Source organism: Penicillium bovifimosum (assembly GCF_028826915.1).
Source record: "Penicillium bovifimosum strain IBT 22155 chromosome Unknown utg000001l_segment0_segment0, whole genome shotgun sequence".
Classification (NCBI taxonomy): Eukaryota; Fungi; Ascomycota; class Eurotiomycetes; order Eurotiales; family Aspergillaceae; genus Penicillium; species Penicillium bovifimosum.
The window spans coordinates 160,576-183,436 of NW_026622710.1; the positions used below are offsets into that span (position 1 = coordinate 160,576).

Genomic DNA, 22,861 nt, shown 5'->3' on the forward strand with positions numbered 1-22,861 from the left:
CCTAAAAGTAGTTATCCACTCCACCTCCATCAAAGCCAATCTCAAGCAACCCGCAACCCAACACCCACGATGTCCCCGTCACCAGAAAAGGCCACAATGGTAGATTTCCAAGGCGATCACCCCCAAGACTGGCCCGCAACACAAAAATGGATCCTCATGGCAACCATCGCCGTACCACTATTCCTAATGCCATTATCATCAACGATCACAACACCAGCAGTCAACGATATCGCAACCGAGTTCCACATCACATCTACAATCACCGGTCCCTTGGCTCTATCATTATTCCTACTTACATATTCCATGGGACCAATCCTACTCGGTCCCCTCAGCGAGCTATATGGTCGATGGCCGGTATTACAAGCCGGGACACTCTTCTACCTTGCCTTCGACCTCGGTGCCGGGTTCTGCACAAGCATGACACAGCTATTGATTTTCCGCTTGTTGAGTGGTGTAGGGGCGAGTGCATCGCTAGCTGTGAGTTCAGTCTCTCTTGCTATCTATTCACTGTAGACCTTAGTTCGAAGCTGATATTCACCAGGTCGGCGCAAGTATAGTCGGAGACGTCTTCCGCAAAGAAGAGCGCGGACTCCCAGTTGCGCTGGTTAGTCTCGGTCCTGTACTAGGCTCATGTCTCGGTCCCATAGTAGGCGGGTTTATAGCAGACTATACCAGCTGGCGCTGGGCGTTCTGGTCTACGTCTCTAGCCGCAGGAGGATTTCTAATTCTGTGTTTCCTTGTCGGTCGGGAAACATACGCGCCTGTCTTATTACTCCGCAAGAAGGCGGAACTCATTGCAGAAGCAAAGAGACAGGGAAATTCTGAAGGCCGTGTCTGGAGAACACCATTTGAGAAAGACGAGACGGTCGGCCAGCTGTATCGACGTACCATCTCGCGGTCTTTGTATTTTCTCGCAACACAGCCCATCATCCAAGCTCTGGCTTGCTACTATGGCTATCTCTATGGGATAGTATATCTTCTTCTCTCCAGCTTCTCGGATCTCTGGACAACACGGTATGACATGAAAATCAGCACTGGGACGCTGCATTACATCGCGCCTTGTATCGGGTACCTATCGGAGCTCAGATCTGTGCATTCGTAACAGACCGAGTGTATAGATACCAAGTGTGCAGGAACGATGGTGTCGGACGAGCCGAGTTTCGACTGCCGATCATGGTGCCTGCTTCTTTGTTGGTTCCGATTGGGTTGGTAATCTACGGCTGGAGTGCAGAGTACAAAACTCATTGGATTGTGCCTGATATTGGGATTGCATTGCCACTGATGGGGGCCACGATCATCTTCCAGTGTTGCACTTCGTATCTTCTGGATACGTTTCCGGTGTATGCGGCTAGTGCCAATGGGGCTGTGTATATTGTAAGAGGGTTTACGGGCTTTGGATTCCCGTTGTTTAGTCCGGAGATGTATGCGAAGCTTGGCTATGGATGGGGGAATACTCTACTGGCACTCTTGGCCTTGGTAATTGGGTGTCCTATACCATTCATTCTGTGGAGATACGGCGAAAGACTGAGGGCTGCGAGCAATTTTGCAGATCAAGCGAAATAGAATAGGGTATTATATAGATTGTTGACCTTGATGATACTCATTCTTCATTCATTCGAACAATCTCCCTCATCAGATCATAGCAAACACGCTCACTAACATAGCTGTCCTGCCGATAATCCTCGTGCGAACGAACAAATTCCCTCATCCAAGTCGCCGGCGTTGGATTCTCGCCACTCGCTCGCTTGCTAACCAGCTCCAGATACGATTCCAACTTAGCCTGCTCCGCCTCTGGCATCTTACTCTGCTCCAAATAAAGCCGCACAATAGCCACCAGCCCCGGGAACCCATCTGGTCCAGACTCGCCATTGAAAATCTCATCCGCCGTCATAAACGCATATTCCCCCTTTGCCACACCATTCATCCGATGCGTATGTTCCCTACACATCGACCCGGAAATAGCAGTAGAGCCAGACCATCCAGTCCGCCGGAACCACATCCGTCCCCGCCTCACAGCATCGCGCTCTTTCGCAAACTCCATTGACTCGCCCACTTTGTCAATAGGGATATAAAAGTTCAGATGCATAGTGACTATCGCCCTGGATAGTAAGTAGGAGAAGATAGCGAATGCCGCATTCGCTTCATCCGTGAGCTGGGATTCCATCGTGCGGAACTCGATACACCACCCTGGTCCTGCATCGGTGATGGGAAGCTTGAAGCGAACGGCATGCCAGACGCAGCTCTGCAAAAGCTGGAAGAGCTTCGTATTCGATGTGTTGAGATTGTCCATATCGTCTTGTGTTAGGATGAGTGGGTCGCGGGAGAGGATGGATGCGAAGTGCGTGGCTAGGGATTCGTCCATGCCGCCGTCTAGAAGGCGTTGTTTTATTGCTGGGTTCATTGGTTGAAGTGGTGAGGTACTTTCAAGACCTGATGGTTTTTCTTCTGAGATGTATGTGCGATTCCAGGTCCAGCGTGGAGGCTGACATTCTCTAGTCAGATCTCGTGCGAGTCTGGTGAATGGGAGGAGACCTACGATAGTTGCCATTTCTTCTGGGCGACGGTCGTCGAGCACATCGCCGAACCGTTGCCATCGGACGTCTGTGTCAACTAGGTATCCCTTCCATATTGGCACGGCGGCGGTCATGGCGAGGAAGATCGGGGCGAGGGGTATTAGCTGGTCGTGGAGCCAGCGGGCTTCTGATTCGTTTGATGTTTGGAAGGTTGTTTGAAGACTGCAGCAACCAATTCCGATCTCGAGGTCGTCTAAACAAAGGTGATTTCTGACTTCTTCACCCGAGGGTAAGATATCATAGAACGGAGGCGTCTGCGTGTCTTGGTAGATTGGGTAACAAGTCTCCTTAGATGTTTCTCTCCGTCCGATAATATTTTCCGGTACAATTCGATATCGTGGAAGAGAGCATACGGAGTGGTATGTCTCGTTCTGGCCATGTGGAGTTGTCCATTGGCCATCTGCTCCGGCACGAGGGAAGAAGGATAGTGAAAGGGTATGCTGGTTTGGCATAAGGAAACCGTTCACAATTTCTCGTCTGCACCTAGTCAGCTGGTGATTCCCAGACTGATACCTTACTAACCTTCTCTTCATATTTTTCTGCACATTCAGGAGATCTTCGATACTCCCAGTGTATGGTTTGGCGGGAGTTGTCTCAACGACATAGTTGGCCCACTCCCATTGAAGAATAACCCTGCGTCCGGTATTAGATGAGGAGATCTCCAGTAACGGAGATATTCTTACGGCTCTTCCTTGCTGGCTGGACTTTCTTGCCACTGTCGGATCACCTTCTCCTGATCCAACAACAATGTTGCCCGCTCGGTTCTGGGGTCTAGATTGAACAAGCTGTATTCAATCTGCACATTGTATCAGTCCGTGTCCCATTGTATCAACCCGACACACACCTACCTCATCACCCCACGATGCGACGCTATCTGTACGATGCCGTTGTCGACGCCAAAGGCATAGCAATTGCTGCGAGAGTTAGCACTTAGCAACCACCAGTGAAAAAGTCCGTTACGCAAACATACCTCAGTTGCCCATCTCCGAATCTCTGGGGCTGCGTTTTCCGTCTCAGCCCAACCTATCGACGTTCCTTTCACACTATGCAGGGTTCAGTAAATGCCATTGCCAGGATATGACAGAACATACGGTAGACCCATATTGGCGAGATTCTTGGTTATATTTGAAGCTTTGCGTTCTGGAATAAAGTCAGGATGAACACTGCAATGAGATTTGGAGACTTTTATATCATTTCGCATTTGGGCCTTGAGCACGACGTCATTTGATGTGCAGCAATGGTGATCTGCAAACCTCTCGGGCGATCACCGACTAGCCTCTTTACGATTGTGGAATGCTGTGAGCATCGCTTTGGCCATTGACAGACCATCAAGGACAAGGAAGCATTCTTGGCAGAGTCACGTTCCTAGCCCTAGCCCTGCTACGAGTACGCTATATGACGCGGCACGTTGTCGACATGTAAGGGGTGGAGGTTTGAAGGAAGACAATCTACTAATCTTCCAGTATATTTACCCTAAATCCAGAATCAACCTGAAAGTGGCTGGAAAGCGAACTTCTGAATAGTGGGTTACAATTAACAAACAAGGCCAAGCCAGAACAGAAGAGGGAATAATGCAGTGCTGCAAGATGGGGATACAGGTGGAAGACCCAGGTACACTAAAGACAGTAAGAAGGTCAACAGCAAGCATTCTATTCCTGTCCAAAGCCAAGCGTTTCCTCCACTGCAATAGACATCTTGTGCTCGAGGGCTTCGTGTGTCTTATACGGAGGGAGATCGAGACGGTTAAAGCTGGAAGTCGGTTAGTCATGATATATTAAATCCGACAGTGTGAAAGTGTGAAACATACCAAGTATGCGACTTTGGTAGCGCATTAGGATCGCCAGACTTCTCAATGGTGAACCGTCTGGGACCATCAGAACCCTGCAAATCCTTGAATCCGTTGACGGGAATACGAGAGGTACCGGTGGTGAACTGGAGAAGACGGGACTTTTGCTCGGCATCCCAAGTACGGACAATCTTCCAGAAGTTCTGGATGACCTCGTCCTGCTCCTGGTAGCCGCGGTAGTCGGTGTGCTTCTTCCAGTCGTCGACGTCGATGTCGGCGATACCACCGATAAGCAACTCGAGTTCACGCTCGTCAAAGACGTTGACAAGATCGGGGGGATCAGCTCGTTGAACCCGGACATGAAGGCGTTGAACTGCTCCTCGACTCGCTTTACAATCTTCCATTCCGTAACCAGCCTAGACGTTGTTAGCACATTAGATCAGACCGAAGGCTGAGAGGGGTTCACGCACTCAATGTACTGGGGCTTGTTCTCGTTGGTGACGGGAATATCCCGGCCACCGGGTATCAAATCAATAGTGCGGCGCTCGCCAAACTTCTCATCGTCCACCGAAAATGTGAGTTCCACGATTCCCTCGATGTCATTATCCCTGTTTGGCGTCAGCAACCGAGACCATCAGAAGCATTCCGCGATGCACTTACAATGTCCATGCCAGGTTACGATGCAAATCCTCATCCACACCCTCCATATCTTGGAGAGTGACCTTCTTCCGTAACATCATTTTGTAGAAAGCTCCAATGAAGAAGGAATCCAGGAAACGACGGTGGAAGATAGCCAGACCAACCACTCGACCGATGAACTTGAAGTAGTTGAGATGCTCGGGGTTCACGCCTGAGTGGGGATTAATCTGCAAGGTATAATTATCGTGGGCGGAATATTCGAAAAGACAGTAGAAAGGATTGAACATTTCGTGAGAGAGGAGGAAGAAGAATTCACTAGGAAGGTTAGTGTATCGTCAACAATCGCAGAGAGAAAAAAATCATACCGTGAGAGACCACCGTAGTCGAGACCGTCTTCGCCATCGAACTTGATCATTAAGCGCTTCTTCAGATCGGACGCACTCTGCCGCATAATCTCGGCATACGAATCTTCAAAGATGTTATTACGGCGGACCTTGACGTGGCACTGTCCGGACATGATGCGTAGAGCCGGCTGGGAGCGGAAGTAGATAAGCTTGCGCCGGAAGTCACGCTTATACTGCGGCACACCCTGGTCCAAAGAGGAAGGCAGCCGTGGGTCATCCCACGTGGTTGTCTTCGTGTTGTGGTCGACAAAGTAGACTCGAGCAGTGTTGGTGAGGCGCATCTCCCAGCCGCTCGGCAGAGGGCCTAATTGGGAGACGGGCTGCTGTTGGATCGTAGTGTTGGTCGCGCCGCCACTGGTCTGACCCTGGCCATACATGCGAATGTACTGCTGCCGGCGAGGATCGACCCACGTCGTCGTGCGCGTATTGTGGTCCACAAAGTAGGGCCGTCCCTCGGGCGTCACCCGCCGTTCCCAGCCTGGTGGAAGCTCCCCTGTGCCTGCAGTGGTGGCTCCCGTCGCCATCATGGAAACAGCAGCAGCGTTGGACCCGGTCGCGGCTCCATTGCCGAGAGAAGTTCCCGCCGTAGGACCGGGCGGTGGTGTCGGTATCTGCTGCGCATCTGGCAGGTTCGGTGAGTTGGCGCCCGTTCTGTCTTCGGGCAGCATTCTGCTCTGGTGCGCCCGACGTTCGAGCTGCATGTTGGCTTCGCGCTGCGTACGCTGGGTCTGCTCGTTGTAGTTGGCCGCTGGTCGTGACCAGGTCGTGGTGCGCGTATTATGATCCACATAATATGTCCGTCCCAGGTTGTCTTCGCGTCGTTCGTAACCAGCCGGGAGTCGACCCTGGCTATCCTCGAAAGAGCTGAGGTTGGTACGAGAGGGCACATTGGCCCCAGGAGGGTTGGTAGGAGCGCCGTTCAGCGCGGGAGGGGCGCCGGTCGGCGGAGCAGTCGTCGGGGTACGCTGGCTCAACGAGAGATTGGAAGCTGCGGCAGTCATTGTATCGCTATTGCTGGGACCTGCCTGTGACTGCGGAGTTAGTGTGGCAACCTGAGGGACTAGGCCGCTGGAGGTCGACGTCTGGGCCTGATGGCGCTGGAGGCCATTTTGATTGGGATGCGGGGCGCTGAGGTTTGTTGATAAGTTGATGATCAATTTTCCGTGAACCACGAGGTTGTCGTTTGATTTTTTGAGATCCCGGGTGAGCATTTCTGAGGGGTCAGGTTAGTTCACGTTCCTATGACTCGCAATCGGCGTGCCTCGAACGTACCGTCACCACCCATCGATAGATCAATGACATCGCCGATGCGAACATTGATGACTCCAAGGAAACCTTGATCCTTCTTCTTGAATTTCTTCTGGTCGAAAATCTGGATCGCGAGAATGCTGTCCTCGTTGACTCTCCTGTAGCGATGACCTGTAATTAGCATTTTCGCCTTCCAATCTCAGACGGGCACATAACGTACAAATCGAATGGTTCATTCCAATATGGATTCAGAGTCTTCTTGATCACAGAGGTTGTATGCGTTTGCTCTCCTCCAACGGTGGCCACGGCGAATGGATCGGGGAATCCTGAAAGAAGTCAGCTCAGTTCCACCCCGCGGTGGCCGATCGACAGGTTTCAAAAGGCACAAAGACACATACTGAAGACATCGCGTTTGTACAGACCGTCGGCCGCAATAACTAAGAGCGAAAAATTGTTAGTCACTTGTCCCGACGCGGAACCCCGCAGAGTCTCATATCGACGATTCGACAATTCGACAATTCGACAATTCGACGGAATGCCAAAGAGAATCTTACTCGTGACCCGGAGATTTGGCTGGCTACAATTCCAGTAATTAGCGATGTTCTGGAGACCCCCGATCGAACGCCAGGAGGTGGCACAGAGTCCGACTTACGCTGGGAGATTTGAAGCCATGATGCTTTACAAGCGATCAATCACGCCCGAAGAATAGCGCGGGGGCGCACATTCACGAAGGGGAGAAGGGCCAAACCGAGTTCGCCCAGAGTCAAAGCCTGGGAATGAGTGGATAAATGAAGATGATTCGCAAAGTTGGGGGAGGGGGGAGGTGAGAGGGGAGGAAGAGAAAGGAAGGGTTAGGGCGTTTAGCCCCGGGTTTGTATGGCGCAGGTACTCGGACTACGTATTTCACCTATTACGAGGTACCCTGGGGCTGAGCCACGGGGCAGAGCAGTTTCTCAATTATTAATACACAAATTCTCAATTTACAGTATTTTGAACTTCTCAGTATTGTCTTTTCTCTCTCTCACTCTCTTCAGGGCCTTCTGGGCATACGTAATAGGAGATCTCAGTTCATCTGCGGGTGCGGGCGGGAAGAGTGGCAATCGATTGATTATATCTGGTCTAGGCAGCCATATAGTCACATATTATCAACTACACAGTATGTTGTTTCTATTTACGGGGAAGTTCATATGTGAATCTACTCTCGATCATCATGGATCATGTAGAATTGGAGAATTGCAAATTTGTATACGATGTACCTAGTGTCCGAATGCAGCGCCAGTGCAACATCATACGCCCCTAAGAAACCCCAGAGCCAAGTCCTTTCTCTTATTGTTTTGCTAATTCTCTGCTCAGTGTCAGAAATATTGTACAGCAACATCCCACAACTCCAAAGACACACATAAAAGCCACACACATTGGGGAACGAATCAGTTAGATTGGCCTAGTATTGATTGCCAGAAACTTTCAACCCTTCAACGCTTCAGAACACTAGTAAGGCGAGTAACCACGTCCGCGGCCCCGGTAACCAGCACCACCGCGATAGCTACCACGGGGAGGGAAGCCACCACGACCACGACCGCGGTAGCCACCCCGGCCGCGGCCCCGGTGCATACCAGGCAGGTTAGTGCGCTTGGGAACGACCTGTTGAACGTCAGCAGTTGCAGGGGGAATAATTAGACGAGCTGGAACTGACCTTCAGGTTGCGACCGCGGAAGACACTCTCGTTCAGAACCAGAGCCTGAGCAACTAGGCTGGGCTCGGCAAACTCCACATAGGCATAACTGTACCCCGGTATTAGCGCGACTCAATATTTATATCTCGCAAGAATATATTCCAACTCACCCTTTGGGTTGGCCAGTGAACTTGTCCAGCAAGATGGTCACCCGGTTGATAGATCCACAGCTCTGGAAGTGAGCCTGGATCTCCTCCGGCGAAGCACCGTAATCGACGTTGCCGACGAAGATACTACGTGCATCAATATCTTCTTTGTTCTCCTGAAGGCTCTCGGTTTGTTGATCGATCTCGGCCTGCATCTCGCGCAATTTAGCAGCCTCTGATTCCATCTCGGCCACTCGACGCTTCATGGCTTCAATCTCTTCCTGGAGAATCGTTCATGTTAGCAGGGTTGGTCTTATATATAGTATGGTATGTGTGAAAGAAATCGGGAACAGATTTCAGACAAAGGACGGCACTGCTTCAATGCGGGACCACCCCGGGTCTCACGTACCTCTTCATCCGCGCCATCTGACTGAGCAGGAGCAGGGGCGGCCTGCTCCGTCTTAAGCTCCTCTGGGATCTCCTGGCCTTCAGCCGCCATTTTGTGGATAGAAATAAAGTGTTGTAGGTTGTAGAGAGTCGTGGGGTCACGGGGATAGATGAGAGGAGCGATCAGAGCTCTCCCGAGGGACGATGTAATCTGCGCGCACGAAATATGGCGACGGCGGAGGTAAATATAGGAGGCGCTGGCGATTGAGGCGTTGACGGGTGGTTTGTATATCGGCAAAGCTGTTGACCAATCCTCTGATCCTGATCTCTATGCAAAAGAGAAATGAAGTTCTGGAATTTGTCAATGAGGGTGGTTTCTATTTTGGGAATAGCGCCTTTTCCGACTGCGATCAAAGGGATATTGCCGGGCGGTGTATCCGAGCAGCAGTGTACGCAGTAACGCAATACATCGAACGTTCAGAACTGAGAAGCCATCATCAACGCGGCTTATCTGCATATAACATGGAGGTATATATGTTTGTTGCTAACAAATTCTGTTGGTAATATCTAAATTCGGCGCTAGTGAAAGTGTGCACAAATTCAAAGGTCATCCCTAACTAGTCAGAGGCTCAGAGCAACATAACTAGATAGTCTAGATTAAGTGACATGACATTCAAAGCCATCAGTTCTAAGGGATGTTTGGAAAAGCCAGATTAAAGGCTCACATGAGATACATTCATAGGTTGGTCCACATATGCGACGACATATAAGCATTGGCAGAAAGGACTCGATTCAAGGTATCATGTATTAACTTGATAAAGCATGGAATCTGCAAGACAAATAGCAGATATGATCAGGTAAACAAGGGAATATACAGCGGAAAGGGGAGAGGCCTGGAGATATAGCAGTATCACGCCCCCGGGGGATGATTCTTGCGGAAGGAGACCTTCTCAACGGCCACGTTCTCTACCCCGTTGGCATCGGTCTTCAGCTGATACACATACAACACAAGCACATCCCCTTGAATCTAGCATAGGGTCAGCATGTACTCATCTTCAGATCCACCAAGCAACTCACATCCATCAGACAGAAACTTGGCGTAGGCTCCTCTCCATCTGGCCAGAAGCCCGAGCTCATGGCCCCCGTTGCACTGCCCGGGTTGATAAAGAATCGGCCCTCCATTTCGAACGCTTCAAAGCGGTGTGTTCCACCCCACAAGAGGACATCGACATCCATCTGGCGGGCCGCGATAAGCAATGCATCGGCATCGGCGGGCGGTACGATGGTATGGCCGTGGGTGAAGCCGATTCGGAGACTGCCATGGTTCACAATCTTGGAAAGAGGGAGGTTGGGAGAGTCCACATCAAAGTCGCCCTTGACCATCTGCAGGTCTGGGGCTACATTGCGGAGGAAGTCATAGGTTTCACGGTCGGTCAGGTTTCCCAGGCATAGCGTCTGGCCGATCTTGCCGGGTGTGAGGAGTTTGCGGAACTAGTATCGACGGAATGTCAGAGCGTGTCGGAGGAGAGTGTCAAAGGAGACGAACCTTGACGGGGAGATCCTAGTCGATATGTTAGCGGAGATAAGAAGCCTGAGCGGAGGACAGCTTACCGGAGCTCGGTCAGGGATGAACAAGTCACCAATGACCAAGACCAAGCGGGCGGTCATTCTGGGTGGTGTGTGTGGGGTAAATGGAGGTCAATCGTCCATCCACCGGGATTGGATATCAAATAAGCCAGATAGAAACGGAGCTGTTGGCTTCAGCCTAATGGAGCTTCGAAGTTTCGCGGGAAGAGCAACTAAGCAATGCCCTGAGCCCTAGGTTATGGCCAAATGCGGCTAGCGCTTTCTAGTCTATGAAATTCGGGGCCATCTCCATCTTTGTTTGTTTTCGCATTGGCTCGTCAGACCGAGCTTGCTGTTAAAATGCCTCTCGGATTGACGAGTCCAATCCATCATTTTCCCGGGTTATCTCGAAGGTTTCCTAGTTTTTTGTGGAGTTCTCCGTGAGGGGATCAGAACGGGACATACCGCGTAGAACGGTGTATTGAATGAGATCAGAACTTGATAGGGACAATTGCGGGGAAGACATTGAGGCTTAAACTGACAGATGAAGCTGAGTGACTGGGAAGTAGGCATTTGGCATATAACTATTGCCAGTTTACAACCTACTCGGACACCTTCTAGATAGCGGTGTAGCACGATAGTCGCGTCAGGACCTCTTCAACTGCTCAGACAACCATAAGAAATGGAATAGAAAGAGCCCAAATAGTCTTCCTGGTCTCCTCCTCATCCATTGATACCCCAACAACCCCAATCCCTGAGCTACAGCGTAAGTCGCATACTGTTCTCACCGGTGGGATCCGCCCGGCGTACTCTCGAAACGCCGACGCAAAATCTCTCACCGGGGATGAAAGGGAGAGTCAAATTGATAAATATCTGTCACTTCCTCTCCATAAACACCCTCTTTTGGTCTTATAATTCGAATACTAATCCGAATCAACAAAACAAATCGGACTTCACCCGGCGATCTCGGCGGCGATCTCCGATCCTTACCCTGAATTACCCTCGGGCAAGTTGAGCCTTTCACGCGAAAACGAAAATCCCCCGCGGTCTCGCCGCAATCGGAAAGCTGGCGTCCAAAACGACTACGCAACGTCTGAGCCTGATTTCCAGACACCTGGACCAGAGCCTTCCGTTGCCTGACCTGAATACTCCCTTCTCGACCGAGAGAGCCTCCGTACTCCCTGACGACATCGAATATAAACCCATTGATCTCTCTCTTCCCCTTACCCCTCTACCCGAACCAACTCCCATCATGTCTGCTCAAGCCCCGCACAACACTCTCCTGATCCCGGGTCCCATCGAATTCGATGATGCCGTTCTCCAGTCCATGTCCCATTATGCGTGAGTGTTACACCAACCTTATTTATCACAACCTTATTAACAATACCCCAGTGAGAGCCACGTTGCCCCCGGATTCGTCAAGGTCTTTGGTGAAACCCTGACTCTCGTCCGCAAGCTCTTCCAGTCCACCGACCCCGCCGCACAACCCTTCATCATCGCCGGCAGCGGCACCCTCGGCTGGGATATCGTTTCCGCCAACCTGATCGAGCGTGGCGAGAATGCCCTCGTCCTCAACACCGGCTACTTCGGTGACTCATTCGGCCAGTGTCTCGAGACCTACGGCGCCAACGTCACACAACTCAAGTCAGCCATCGGCGAGCGCCACTCGCCAGAGGAAGTCGAGCAGGCCCTGAAGCAGAAGCAGTACAAGCTCATCACCCTCACACACGTCGACACCTCGACCGGTGTCCTCGCCGACATCAAGGGCATCACGCAATTGGTCCGCCGCGTCAGCCCCGACACCCTCGTCATCGTGGACGGCGTCTGCAGCGTCGGCTCGGAGGAGATTGCCTTCGATGAATGGGATCTCGATGTCGTCCTCACAGCCTCGCAGAAGGCCATCGGTTGCCCTCCCGGTCTGAGCATCGTCATGACCTCCGCCCGTGCTATCAAGGCTTTCGAGTCGCGCAAGACTCCCGCCGGCGCTTACTACGCTTCCATCGCCAACTGGCTGCCCATTATGCGCAACTACGAGAACAACAAGCCCTCGTACTTCGCTACCCCTCCCACCCAGCTCGTCCACGCCCTGCACACCACTCTTACCCAGATCACCGGAAACGTTGCCGCTCGCTTCGCGGTTCACGCCGAGGTCTCAAATAAGGTCAAGGCTGCTGCTGCCGAGCTCGGGCTTAAGCAGCTCGCTTCCCGTCCGGAGGCCCAGGCTCACGGTATGACTGCTCTCTACCTGCCTGAGGGTCTGTCCCCGCCGGATGTGCTGCCTGGTCTGCTTAAGCGTGGGGTTATCTTTGCAGCTGGTCTGCACAAGGAGATTGCCACCAAGTATATTCGATTCGGTCACATGGGTGTTAGTGTAACTGAGTCGAAGCGGGGTGACATTGAGAAGGCCCTGGTGGCGCTTAAGGAGGCGCTTGCCGAGGCCAAGCAGGCTAAGGGTCTGTAGAGTTACCTAGAATGTATATAGGATGTTTACTCTGGAAATATGATCATTGATAGATATTACTTGTGTATGTTGTTACTATCAATATAAGAAGTGATGAGCTAGTATCCTGGTATTATAGCATTTTAAGCGCCCTGGGCACGAAGCTAGGCGCTTAGCCTCAGAGAGTCAACATACAGATCCAAGCCATCATTCATTGTCTTATCTCAAGAATAACTAATGTTTCCGCCATCCTCGAACTATACAGATAATACAGGGAGATCTGTCAGGATGACACGACGTGCAATATCAATTCACTCCAAGGTACCTCCAGCTGAGACCTCCCCAGCCATATCCAAGCCAGATGATATCTCAGAGTCAGACTGGCCAACAATAGGAAACAAAGACCAGATTCCAAGCTGGCTACGCGACAACGATTACATACTAAACAGCCACCCAATGCCCACATATTCCTACCTCAAATCCCTACGTTTATGGCGCTGTCTACACATGGAAACAATGAACATCTGGGCACACCTCCTCGCCTCACTGGCCTTCATCGCAGTATCAATCACATTGGTCAATGTCCCCAATCACCAAACCACCCCCGGCGACATATATGCATTCACCACCTTTCTACTCTCAACAACAATCTGCTACATACTCAGCGCAGGCTTCCACACTCTCCGCAGCCACTCATACACAACCCACCACCTCTGGGGGAAGATGGATATCCTGGGAATCTGCTTCTTAGCCTTCGGAGCCGGGTCTTCAATGACATACTACGCATTCTACTGTCGGCCATTGCTACGGCTTATGTACTGGGCTCTGAATCTATTCTCTGCGATCGGGGCTGGGATCACGCTATTCGATACTGGTGGTGGAGGGAATAAGATGCGGACGCTGCGGGGAGCGGTTTTTTTCTTTACTTGCTGTTTCGGCCATGATGCCTGTTTTGCATTGTGTGTTTGAAAGAGGTTGGATGCGTGCGAAAGAGATTGGGGCGGGTTGGTATCTTGCTGAGGGGATTGCCTTGTTGATTGGGGTTTGTGTTTTTGTAGGGAGGTTTCCTGAGAGGGTGTATCCTGGGTGGTTTGATGTTTGGGGGCATTCGCATCAGATTTGGCATGTTTGTGCGGTAATTGGGAGTGGGTTTCATTTTATGGCTTTGGTTGGGGGGTATACTCACAGTAGAAGAGAGTGTTGATCTATTCATCGGTCTACTTCTTAGCTGCTCTTTCGCCTTGGAACTTCCAAGGAAGCTGTTGAATTATCCCATGTTGTAGATGTGTAATACAGTACGGTAAGTTACCTCTTTAAGTATTGCAAATACAAACAATAACACCACTCTTACACTATCCTCATCTCCAACTTTGAACTTCATCTCCAACCTCCTCCATTCATTGGCAATCGACACAGCAAAATGGCTAAACCAGACTCGACATCCATAAACCAAGATGAATTCACATTCCATCCTGACCATATAACCCCCCAAACCTTTGACACCCTCCTATCCCTCTACCCGAAAACAGTAGAGCAAGCCTACAGCCACAAAATAAGACAAAAACGATCAAAGTCCAAGTCAACAAAGCGCAAGACAGACACAGACACAAACACAAACACAAACACAAACACGAATCTCGACCACATCACCGAAGAAACAAACAAATACATCGAACTAGACAAATGGCGCTACGAGACTCTCCCAGATATCCTCGCAAAGCGAGCCGAGGAAAAAGGACCATACCTACTAAAAGAGGAATTAGTCAATCTCATGGACTGGAAGCTGTAAGTATATACCAGTCCAGTAATACACCAGATCTCCGATCTACCTGCAATTCTAACAAGACTAGAAAACACGGCGTCTCCCGCCCAATGCTCATGGGAATGATCAAGTCAAACACAGACTCAACGATTGAAAAATCTACAGCGACGGCATTCGCTACACTCCCTGTGACAGAAGAATTCCCCAAATCCAGTCTCGATGCTCTTACGACCCCGCTTCGAGGCGTTGGACCTGCGACTGCGTCGCTGGTTTTGTCTGTTGCTTCGATTCCGCGGGGCGATGGACAAGAAGTCCCGTTTTACAGTGATGATGTTTATCTTTGGGTTTGTTGCATGGATTACCCTGGGATGAAGAAAGGGGGAAAGTGAAATATAAGAAGGATAGTGGGGAGTTGATTGCTAAGTATGATTTGAAGGAGTATCGGGAGTTGTGGGGTGCGACGCGGGTGTTGCGGGATCGGTTGAATTTGGCTAAGGGTGGAGGGATTTCGCTGGTTGATGTTGAGAGGGTTGCTTATGTGCTGCGCAATATTGGGGTTTCTGGGTATGATTGGTTTCCTGTTGAGGATGAGGTGGTGGAGAAGAGTGAGGTTGGTGAGAGGCGGAGTAAGAGGGTGAAGCGGTAGTTGTTACCAAGCTGTTTGGTAGAAGTACTAACATGGCTGAGGTACAACTGGAATGGTTGTAGGTGCAACCGACTATGTGTTTACGATGTAGGCAAGCAGACCTACGTATACCAGCTATGTACAACCACTAGAAATAACCAAGTCTATGCAAACCAGTCGCATTGTTAACTCATCACTATGTACAAATTGATGGCCGTAAGTCTTGATTAAAAGCAGATACCAGGATACAGTCGGAGACGCATGCATCGCGAAAGAATAGAATGGGTGTTTTAAGAATGAGGGAGAGGGGAGAGACAGAGGAAAGTCATCAAGTCATCATGCAATCCATGCATCACGATCGTCATCAAGACGACCGGTGGGTCAGGAGTTTTGTTGCGGCATGACGGACAAAAGAAAAGCGCAAGAATCGGGGGGAATTTGGAGGATGAGGCGAGGTGGCGATACATAACTGATAGAGAGCGCAGTATCTGCCGTTGAAGGGAGATGCGCGAGAGAAGTTGAAACAAGAGATGCAGCGACGTGTAAGCATCGCAGTACAGATCTTGTCAAGACGAAGGTGTAGTTGAGGTGGGTTTAGGATGTGTTTTTGGGTGTGCGAGATTGTTCGCTGATAATTGATTGAAATATCGGAAGATGTGCGATATTAATGTTCGGATGGATTCGGCTTAGCGCGCTTGACGTCTTCCTCGGCCATAGAAACCTCCTTCGAGCGCTTGCGTTTCAAAGGTGGTAGAGGCTGAGCAGACTGCGGAGCAGGACTGGGAAGAGAAGAACCAGACTTGGTGTCGGCGGCAGCCGACGGAGCGGCAGAGCGCTCATCGTCCTCAACCTGAATGTGTCGGAACTCCTGCTCCTCTTCATCCACCTCGGAAGAGGAAGAGTCGGAAGCCGCCTCATAATCGTCGTCGTCATCACTAACCAGACTAGGAGCTTGGTTGGACTGAGCGTGAGGGCTGAGTTGATGTTCCAGCCCCTCGTCCCGAGACGCAAATGACTCGGACTGGTCGTCAAGGGAAAGGCTCAGGTAGGGCCGAGGGCGCGATGGGGTCGGCTCCTCAGCGTGTGGGCTGTCTGCTCGGCCTAGATCCTCGCGGTTCTCTGGCTCCGCAGCGGATTGACTGACGGGCATACGCATGGGCTGGCGACCAGCGCGAGCACCGAAGCCCTGGAATGTGGTTTCCACCGAGGAGTCCTGAGTAGATTCCGATTCAGACTCGTCGCTGAGGAGAAAGTTGAGATCGATAGACTGTCGAGATTCGTGGACCAGCCTTTCCATGTCCAGATCAGCGCCACGGGATTGCATCAGAGCGGACAGGTGAGGAGTAGCCGGAGAAGGCAAGAACTGTGGGTTCGGCGGCAGAGAGAGAGGTGGAGGGCAAGGTGCAGAGGGCCGTCGAACAGAAGGTTGAGTAGTGGCAGGGGGAGTCGGACCTGCAAATGCGGCAGATTTGTAAGGTGTGACAGTTTCCTTGGCAGTATCAATATCATTGACCGTGTTGACCGTGTTGACGGTGTCCTGGACGTCTTCAGCAGTGTCCTGGACGTCTTCGGCAGTGTCCTGGACGTCTTCAGCAGTGGCCTGGACGCCTTCAGCAGTGGCCTGGACGCCTTCAGCAGTGGCCTGGACGCCTTCAGCAGTGTCCTTAGCACCCTCCTTGCGAAGTTTGCTGAGACGCTTCCAAGGGGTAATAGCGGTATGAGGCCTATTCAGAGGATGCACAGATCCATCAGTGGCCGGCGTAGGAGTAGGCTCGAAAGAAGTAGCGATGATGTTGCCAGCGGGGTCAAACAAAACAGCCCGACCGCAGTGGAGAGCAGCCTCGTCGTGGGTACGAAAGTTGCGATTGTGAGCAATCCGACAGTGATTAATGAACCCCTGCGCGCTGGAGAAGTTATCGCGTCTGCAGTCCAGACAGACCAGTTTAACAAAGACTTTATCCGATTTGCGCCACATGATCATCGGCCCTGGCTTCTCCTTAACCGGAGCGTGGCCACTCGACAACGAGGTGTGCTTGGCCGCCTTGGAGCCTCGCTTTGGGCGCGAATTGCCTTCCACGATGCCTGCATCGCTGGGCCTGCCACGCGTCGATCGACCCTCGGGCGCATGAGCTGACACTCTTCGCTCGGGCTCTCCCCCGTCAAAGCGCGGGTCATGCAGCAACCACTGGGCATAGTGGCGCGTGTAGGGCCCGTCTGTGACCCCCCACGGCGCAGGCGACACCGGTGCCGGACCATTTCCAGGTGGCAGCAGTGATGCGCCCGTGCCAGAACTGACCTCCGGTGAGATACCGGTCACGTAGGATCCGGGATACGGAATTTCGGCACAGCGTCGCAACTGCTCCAGAGCAACCTGACACTTGGCGAGTTCTTGTTCAATAAGGCGAAGTTCATTATGCTTGAGCAGCACTTCCAAACTGATTTGGGCGGTGATGGTCTCCCGCAGTCGGTCGATATTGGGGTTAGGTCTGGCGGCGACGGCGTCCTGCGCCAACGAACGCGCCGATGCGACCGGGGGATCTGTCGAGGATGGAGTAGAGGCGGTGACTTGGGTGACTGGTTCAGTCGACTCCTTCTGTTCGCGCTCCGAAGGCAGATCCGCGCGAACTTTGGTTGGAGCCGGCGCGTCGGGCGCGTCAGAGTCGGAACGTTTGCGCTTGAGCTGGGGCAGCGGCAGGGTATTGATTCCGGCACAGTTGGAGCCCAACATTTTGACCTCCTCGATCACCTTGTTCCCTCCTATTGCTGAGGGCCAAGGAAGCAAGCGAAACATGCCATGAGAGTGCATAGAGTTGAAGTATTAGACAGATGGTCCATGCGTCCACGGTTTTATTACGGGAAATGAATGGACGTCGACTTGCGCGACCGGAGTTGATTACGGAAGGCAGAAATCTATTAATAAGGCAGCAGAGTACAAGAAGGGAAAAGAGGAAAATGGGTGAATGGGTGAATGATGGGGAACAATAAGAAGGGGAAAATAGAAAGAGAAAATAGAAAAGTGAAATAGAAATCTTGTCAATGGGGGGGGAAGGAAGAAAGGGGAAGAAAGGGGGACCATGAGAAACAAAAAGAAGAACAAGAAAGAGCAGAGGAAGAGCCTGGGTGGAGTTGGGAAAAATGATACATGTTGTTATGGTATGAAATGTATGGGGATATGATGTACCCCTTTCTCCAGGCATAATTGGATCAGTCTCAAACAAACGACGACACGTCATACATTTGGATAATTTCGATTGTAAATAAAATTCACTTGAACCATGGTTGTAAAACAAGGCACATTGTTATTACTCTAGATTATCGTATCAATTATCAATCGATTCATAAGCTTGTACACAACAAAGTGCTAGATTTCATAGATATTGTTAGACATCACTTCCCTACTGCCTACACTCAAGACAAGACTCATCATCCATGCGCCCATGGCCAAGCCCAATCACGGTCTGGGCCCTGGGATTGGGTGCCTACACTAGTTGTATCGGCGATCTGGTAGTTCCCCGGCAAATCAGGGCTAACATTGCTATCCTCTCTGACGGGCTGACGGAGGGGGGCGGGTACAAACAGGTTCTGACTGCGCCTCAATTCAAGTCACAAAAGTACCAAGTACACTGCGTATTTGCCATCAAGGATTCAACACCAACACCAACGCCAACACCAACAACCAACAAGCTAACCGACATTAACAGATAGGTCCAATGTGGCTGGGAAAAAAATGGAAGGTGGTGGAACATTCAAGAACATTGACGGAATCAGGAGATAGGCCAATTCCGCGCTTTTCCCCGGATTATGTACAGCCTCTCTTTGTAGCCGCTATCAATATACGCAGTACCGCGTATCTGGTATGACACTACGTACTCCGTACAGTATTTCCCATGAGTCTTGGTAGCGTAAAGTCAATGCTTGATTATTCTACCTCGGATAATTATCGAACTTATGAAAACACTCCCTCGGGTCCGCCGATCTGGAACAATTCTGTAGATCGCAGATGATCACAGGAACCCTAATAAATCCCCCATGTTTCCTATCTCCACTAGATCTCCTCTAACTCCTTTCTCCGCTATTGACGACATCCCACTATATAGCTATTAACCCCTGACTGCAATGTTTATTATGAGTGTCGTAGAATATAGCTGGATCTGTGCTTCTGCCTAGACTGCACAATTGTGACAGCAGCAGTTTTCGAGATGAGCTCACTGCAGCTGTTCCCAAGCCCTGAATGTCAGATTCTGTTCATGATGTAACCAGAGAGCGTACTCCGAACAGAGGTTATATACGTACTACTACCATAGACTTTCGAGACCCCCACGTTTTATCTTCAAACGTTGTAGATATTGGAAACTTCGCTAAGTTCCTGGTCCCTTACGTCCCCTTGCGTTATCGAATGACAACCAGCGGGTCACCGGACATAATATCCGCATATGTCAATGCTTTAAGCGATATGAACTTCCTTAAATCCGAGTTCAACTCCTTTCTCACTTATCGAACAAGCTAACACAAAGACCAGAAAGTAACAAACGCTCAACTCGACCGTGTGAATACATGACTTTTCGGTCTCATAAGCATAAACCAGAGCAACAGACGCCGTAATAGATACAAGAAACCACGTAACCCACTGCTAATGAAATAGACAAAGATGAAACATCCCACTTCTCTTCGAGTAGCAAAACAGCCGGATCGGCATCACACCCAAGAAATATAAGAACAAAGAAATCCCACTCTAATTCGTCTGCCCATCCTTGATCCGCAGAATGAAATTCACAATCACCGCTGCCAGCAGCGCAATAGCAAGAATCGTCGGCCCAAACCGATCATCGATACCACCCTGCCCGCGGCGCCGGATGCTCTGTGCGCGCCAGTGGAACGTCACCAGAGCATAGATCATGGCGCCCATGGCGATGACGGTGAAGAGCGCGGCGGAGATGCGGCCGATACGGTCGCCGAAGTTGAGGAGGCCGACGGCTAGGCCGCCGAGGATGACCGTGAAGTTGAGCCATGAGAGAAAGGTGCGCTCGTTTGCGAAGAAGACTTTCGGCTCGACACGGGTGGGGAGGGCGATTCGTTTGCCTGGTGGGGGTTATTAGCTTTCTGGATTGCTATTGGAGTTATTGAGAATTAGTTGTGGTGGGTTGGGTTTGGAAGATATTTCTATTGTTGTGCTCATTTGCCATTGCGGATTGTTGCGTCTGAGGAATTGTTGGCTTACCAGGAGCGGTTTGGAGGAGAGGTTGGCTGGACATAGTGAATCGGAGGGAGATGACGTTGGGGGCTCGGGGTTGCGGGATTCGGTGCGGATCTTCGGGAAATAAGAGGAATTGGGGTGTCAAAAGAAAGATCCGAATCCAATGCAGGCCAGAGAATTGAGAGAGGGAGATTTGAGTCAGTTCCAGAAGCTGAACGCTTGATTCTTGATGTCTTCCGGGTTGTTACCGCCCTGGGACTAGCGGAAAGGATCTCTGTCGCACGTGCGTCCGCGATTTGCTGAGAGCATCAGGTGACTATCTATGGCTTGGCAATGCCGAGAGATGATTGTCGGCAGAATTCATAACTTTTGATTGGACAGCTGTGGTGTAAAAAAACGTCATGCTTCACCGCCCACACAGTACTTCAGACCCTACCGATCATCCCCCACCTAATTCTTCCAGCCACTACCCCCAGTCAAACTTTACTGTGTACAGGGTTCGATCCTTCCTTCAATTCCGCTACGTAACTCCACTGCGAATCATGGCGGCTCCGATCCCGCCGTAACTGAGCAGGAGTGGCAGCTTCTCGAGGGCTTCCAGGAAAAACTGTTCGAGCCGAAGTTTGAGACCTCCCCCAGCCGGGAATCAGACTCTGGGTTCCACAGCTTAGCGGTGTATAACCCACGGCAGTCCGGGCCGCCGTCATCGCCCACGGCCAGGACTCAGGCACGCCCACAGGGTGTCGTGGAGCGCAAACGCCACCAATCCTTTGCTGGGCCAGTTCGCTCGACACCCACGGCCAGGACCACTAAGCGAGCTGCGGTTGAACCGCCTGAGGAGCGTCCTCACTGGTGGTGTTCGCGCTGGATTAACACCCTGTGTGGGTGGCTGAGTCCTGGCCGTGGGTGTCGACCGAACTGGCCCAGCAAAGGACTGGTGGTGTTTGCGCTCCACGACACCCTGTGGGCGTGCCTGAGTCCTGGCCGTGGGCGATGACGGCGGCGAAGACTGCCGTGGGTAGGTTATACCGTTAAGCTGTGAAACCCAGAGTCTGATTCCCGGCTGGGGGAGCTCCTAACCGAGTCGCTGGTGGCGGGGACCTGCATGATCTGCGCCGAACTGCGAACCTGGGACTCACAGGAGGGCAGTTCATCATCCGTGAGGGCCGGGCTGGGACTGCCACGCGGGGACTGGGGCAGCGGCACAAGGTCGGTGGTAAAGGGGTGCGTGGCACTGGTGTGCTGGGACTGCAGAGGAGTGTCTGGGACCATGGTGACCTCATCACCTTCCATCTCCTCGTCTTCTGGCTCGCCGGCGTTCCAGTTGGGATCACAACCATCACAGTGCTCCTCCGTTTGGCCAGCATCGCCGCAATGAGTGCGCCTTGTAGCCAGCAACTGAGCCGTCCAGATACTTCTCCAAGACCTGGCGTCGACAGTTGGGAGGCTGGACCTGCATGTACCCATGAACCCGTTCCACGTCATCCTCCGATGTGTGCTTCAAGGCGAACTTAGGCACTGTCGTCCCCTCGGGCTGGATGATGATGGCCTCACTGGGCTGGCCGTCTCGACCAGCACGGCCGCTCTCCTGCGCATAGTCGAGCAAGGTCCTGGTGTGTCCGATGTGGATGATACATCGGATGTCGGGAATGTCCACGCCCATTCCCAACTGTCGACGCCAGGTCTTGGCGAAGTAACTGGACGGCTCAGTTGCTGGCTACAAGCGCACTCACCATCTTGTCCTTGTCGACCGCCTTTCCGTGATACATCGAACAGTTGAGCAGTGCTCAGAATATGGCGACTCATATGGTCGTCGTTTGAAGGAGTTCTTGGAACTGGTGTATACCCCCTAGACAATTCCATAACTCGTGTTGAACATACAGGATCACTGATCTAGATGATGACATTGGGAATACCGAGATCTACTGTGTCACCATATAGAAGGTGTAGATCATCATAGTGCATACTTTCAATATTGGTGGTAGATCGATGATATCAGCTTATTGGAATGCCTACGTAGCCTACTGTGGTAACACAGTACATGTTTAGGGGTTATCATATTGACTTGTATCGTTCTACTTACGGAGTACGGAGTAGATTAACTCCTCTAGCGCTCTTGGCTGTGATCCAATCGGTCCCCACTCCAGAGGGGCCTGATGAAACGAGCTCTGTCCATAGAGATTGATTATCCATCCTCAATTACCCTTGACATGTTCTTAATGTCTTCTGGATCGTCGGGTATTGGGAATGTGAGGGGGTGATTGGTTTCGGTCCTCCGTTTTCAACAGAGCCAAGTTTGGGATTTTCTTGGAAACGAGTGGATTTACCAAAACTTGCATTTTCAACTTTTTTATTTATTTTTCTTTTCCCCTATAAACTAGTTCTTCCCATATAACTAACTAACAGCACTTTTCTCTAT

General features: G+C 51.3%; 11 protein-coding genes across 11 annotated transcripts; 4 read left to right on the plus strand and 7 right to left on the minus strand.

The window, feature by feature from the left end:
• Positions 1-69: 69 nt before the first annotated feature.
• Positions 70-1,563, plus strand: N7515_000064 (MFS transporter; the record flags this gene model as incomplete). Its single annotated transcript, XM_056660808.1, is given in 4 exon segments — positions 70-477; positions 542-970; positions 991-1,014; positions 1,033-1,563. The coding sequence occupies 4 exon segments, from the start codon at positions 70-72 to the stop codon at positions 1,561-1,563; spliced, it is 1,392 nt and encodes a 463-aa protein (XP_056525974.1).
• Positions 1,564-1,600: 37 nt separating this feature from the next.
• N7515_000065 (glutamate--cysteine ligase) lies at positions 1,601-3,675 on the minus strand (the record flags this gene model as incomplete). Its single annotated transcript, XM_056660809.1, has 6 exons — positions 1,601-3,050; positions 3,096-3,206; positions 3,257-3,369; positions 3,422-3,487; positions 3,544-3,616; positions 3,665-3,675. The coding sequence occupies 6 exons, from the start codon at positions 3,673-3,675 to the stop codon at positions 1,601-1,603; spliced, it is 1,824 nt and encodes a 607-aa protein (XP_056525975.1).
• A 547-nt stretch (positions 3,676-4,222) lies between these two features.
• On the minus strand, positions 4,223-7,322 carry N7515_000066 (NEDD4 family E3 ubiquitin-protein ligase; the record flags this gene model as incomplete). Its single annotated transcript, XM_056660810.1, has 10 exons — positions 4,223-4,322; positions 4,381-4,775; positions 4,826-4,967; positions 5,020-5,313; positions 5,364-6,615; positions 6,675-6,808; positions 6,871-6,976; positions 7,049-7,087; positions 7,205-7,227; positions 7,303-7,322. 10 exons carry the CDS (start codon positions 7,320-7,322, stop codon positions 4,223-4,225), a joined length of 2,505 nt encoding a protein of 834 aa, XP_056525976.1.
• An 816-nt stretch (positions 7,323-8,138) lies between these two features.
• Positions 8,139-8,967, minus strand: N7515_000067 (polyadenylate-binding protein; the record flags this gene model as incomplete). Its single annotated transcript, XM_056660811.1, has 4 exons — positions 8,139-8,291; positions 8,344-8,431; positions 8,493-8,749; positions 8,878-8,967. The coding sequence occupies 4 exons, from the start codon at positions 8,965-8,967 to the stop codon at positions 8,139-8,141; spliced, it is 588 nt and encodes a 195-aa protein (XP_056525977.1).
• A 798-nt stretch (positions 8,968-9,765) lies between these two features.
• N7515_000068 (vacuolar protein sorting-associated protein 29) lies at positions 9,766-10,523 on the minus strand (the record flags this gene model as incomplete). The annotated part of the gene is made up of 4 exons (XM_056660812.1): positions 9,766-9,882; positions 9,933-10,346; positions 10,402-10,416; positions 10,467-10,523. 4 exons carry the CDS (start codon positions 10,521-10,523, stop codon positions 9,766-9,768), a joined length of 603 nt encoding a protein of 200 aa, XP_056525978.1.
• A 1,150-nt stretch (positions 10,524-11,673) lies between these two features.
• Positions 11,674-12,882, plus strand: N7515_000069 (alanine--glyoxylate transaminase; the record flags this gene model as incomplete). Its single annotated transcript, XM_056660813.1, has 2 exons — positions 11,674-11,762; positions 11,814-12,882. The coding sequence occupies 2 exons, from the start codon at positions 11,674-11,676 to the stop codon at positions 12,880-12,882; spliced, it is 1,158 nt and encodes a 385-aa protein (XP_056525979.1).
• A 702-nt stretch (positions 12,883-13,584) lies between these two features.
• On the plus strand, positions 13,585-14,000 carry N7515_000070 (uncharacterized protein; the record flags this gene model as incomplete). The annotated part of the gene is given in 3 exon segments (XM_056660814.1): positions 13,585-13,820; positions 13,834-13,903; positions 13,920-14,000. 3 exon segments carry the CDS (start codon positions 13,585-13,587, stop codon positions 13,998-14,000), a joined length of 387 nt encoding a protein of 128 aa, XP_056525980.1.
• A 281-nt stretch (positions 14,001-14,281) lies between these two features.
• Positions 14,282-15,269, plus strand: N7515_000071 (uncharacterized protein; the record flags this gene model as incomplete). The annotated part of the gene is made up of 3 exons (XM_056660815.1): positions 14,282-14,646; positions 14,712-15,008; positions 15,029-15,269. The coding sequence occupies 3 exons, from the start codon at positions 14,282-14,284 to the stop codon at positions 15,267-15,269; spliced, it is 903 nt and encodes a 300-aa protein (XP_056525981.1).
• Positions 15,270-15,912: 643 nt separating this feature from the next.
• Positions 15,913-18,039, minus strand: N7515_000072 (uncharacterized protein; the record flags this gene model as incomplete). The annotated part of the gene is made up of 1 exon (XM_056660816.1): positions 15,913-18,039. One exon carries the CDS (start codon positions 18,037-18,039, stop codon positions 15,913-15,915), a length of 2,127 nt encoding a protein of 708 aa, XP_056525982.1.
• Positions 18,040-19,980: 1,941 nt separating this feature from the next.
• Positions 19,981-20,500, minus strand: N7515_000073 (putative vacuolar transporter chaperon Vtc1; the record flags this gene model as incomplete). Its single annotated transcript, XM_056660817.1, has 2 exons — positions 19,981-20,327; positions 20,467-20,500. The coding sequence occupies 2 exons, from the start codon at positions 20,498-20,500 to the stop codon at positions 19,981-19,983; spliced, it is 381 nt and encodes a 126-aa protein (XP_056525983.1).
• Positions 20,501-21,145: 645 nt separating this feature from the next.
• Positions 21,146-22,211, minus strand: N7515_000074 (uncharacterized protein; the record flags this gene model as incomplete). The annotated part of the gene is made up of 4 exons (XM_056660818.1): positions 21,146-21,451; positions 21,523-21,826; positions 21,906-22,111; positions 22,176-22,211. The coding sequence occupies 4 exons, from the start codon at positions 22,209-22,211 to the stop codon at positions 21,146-21,148; spliced, it is 852 nt and encodes a 283-aa protein (XP_056525984.1).
• Positions 22,212-22,861: the final 650 nt, after the last annotated feature.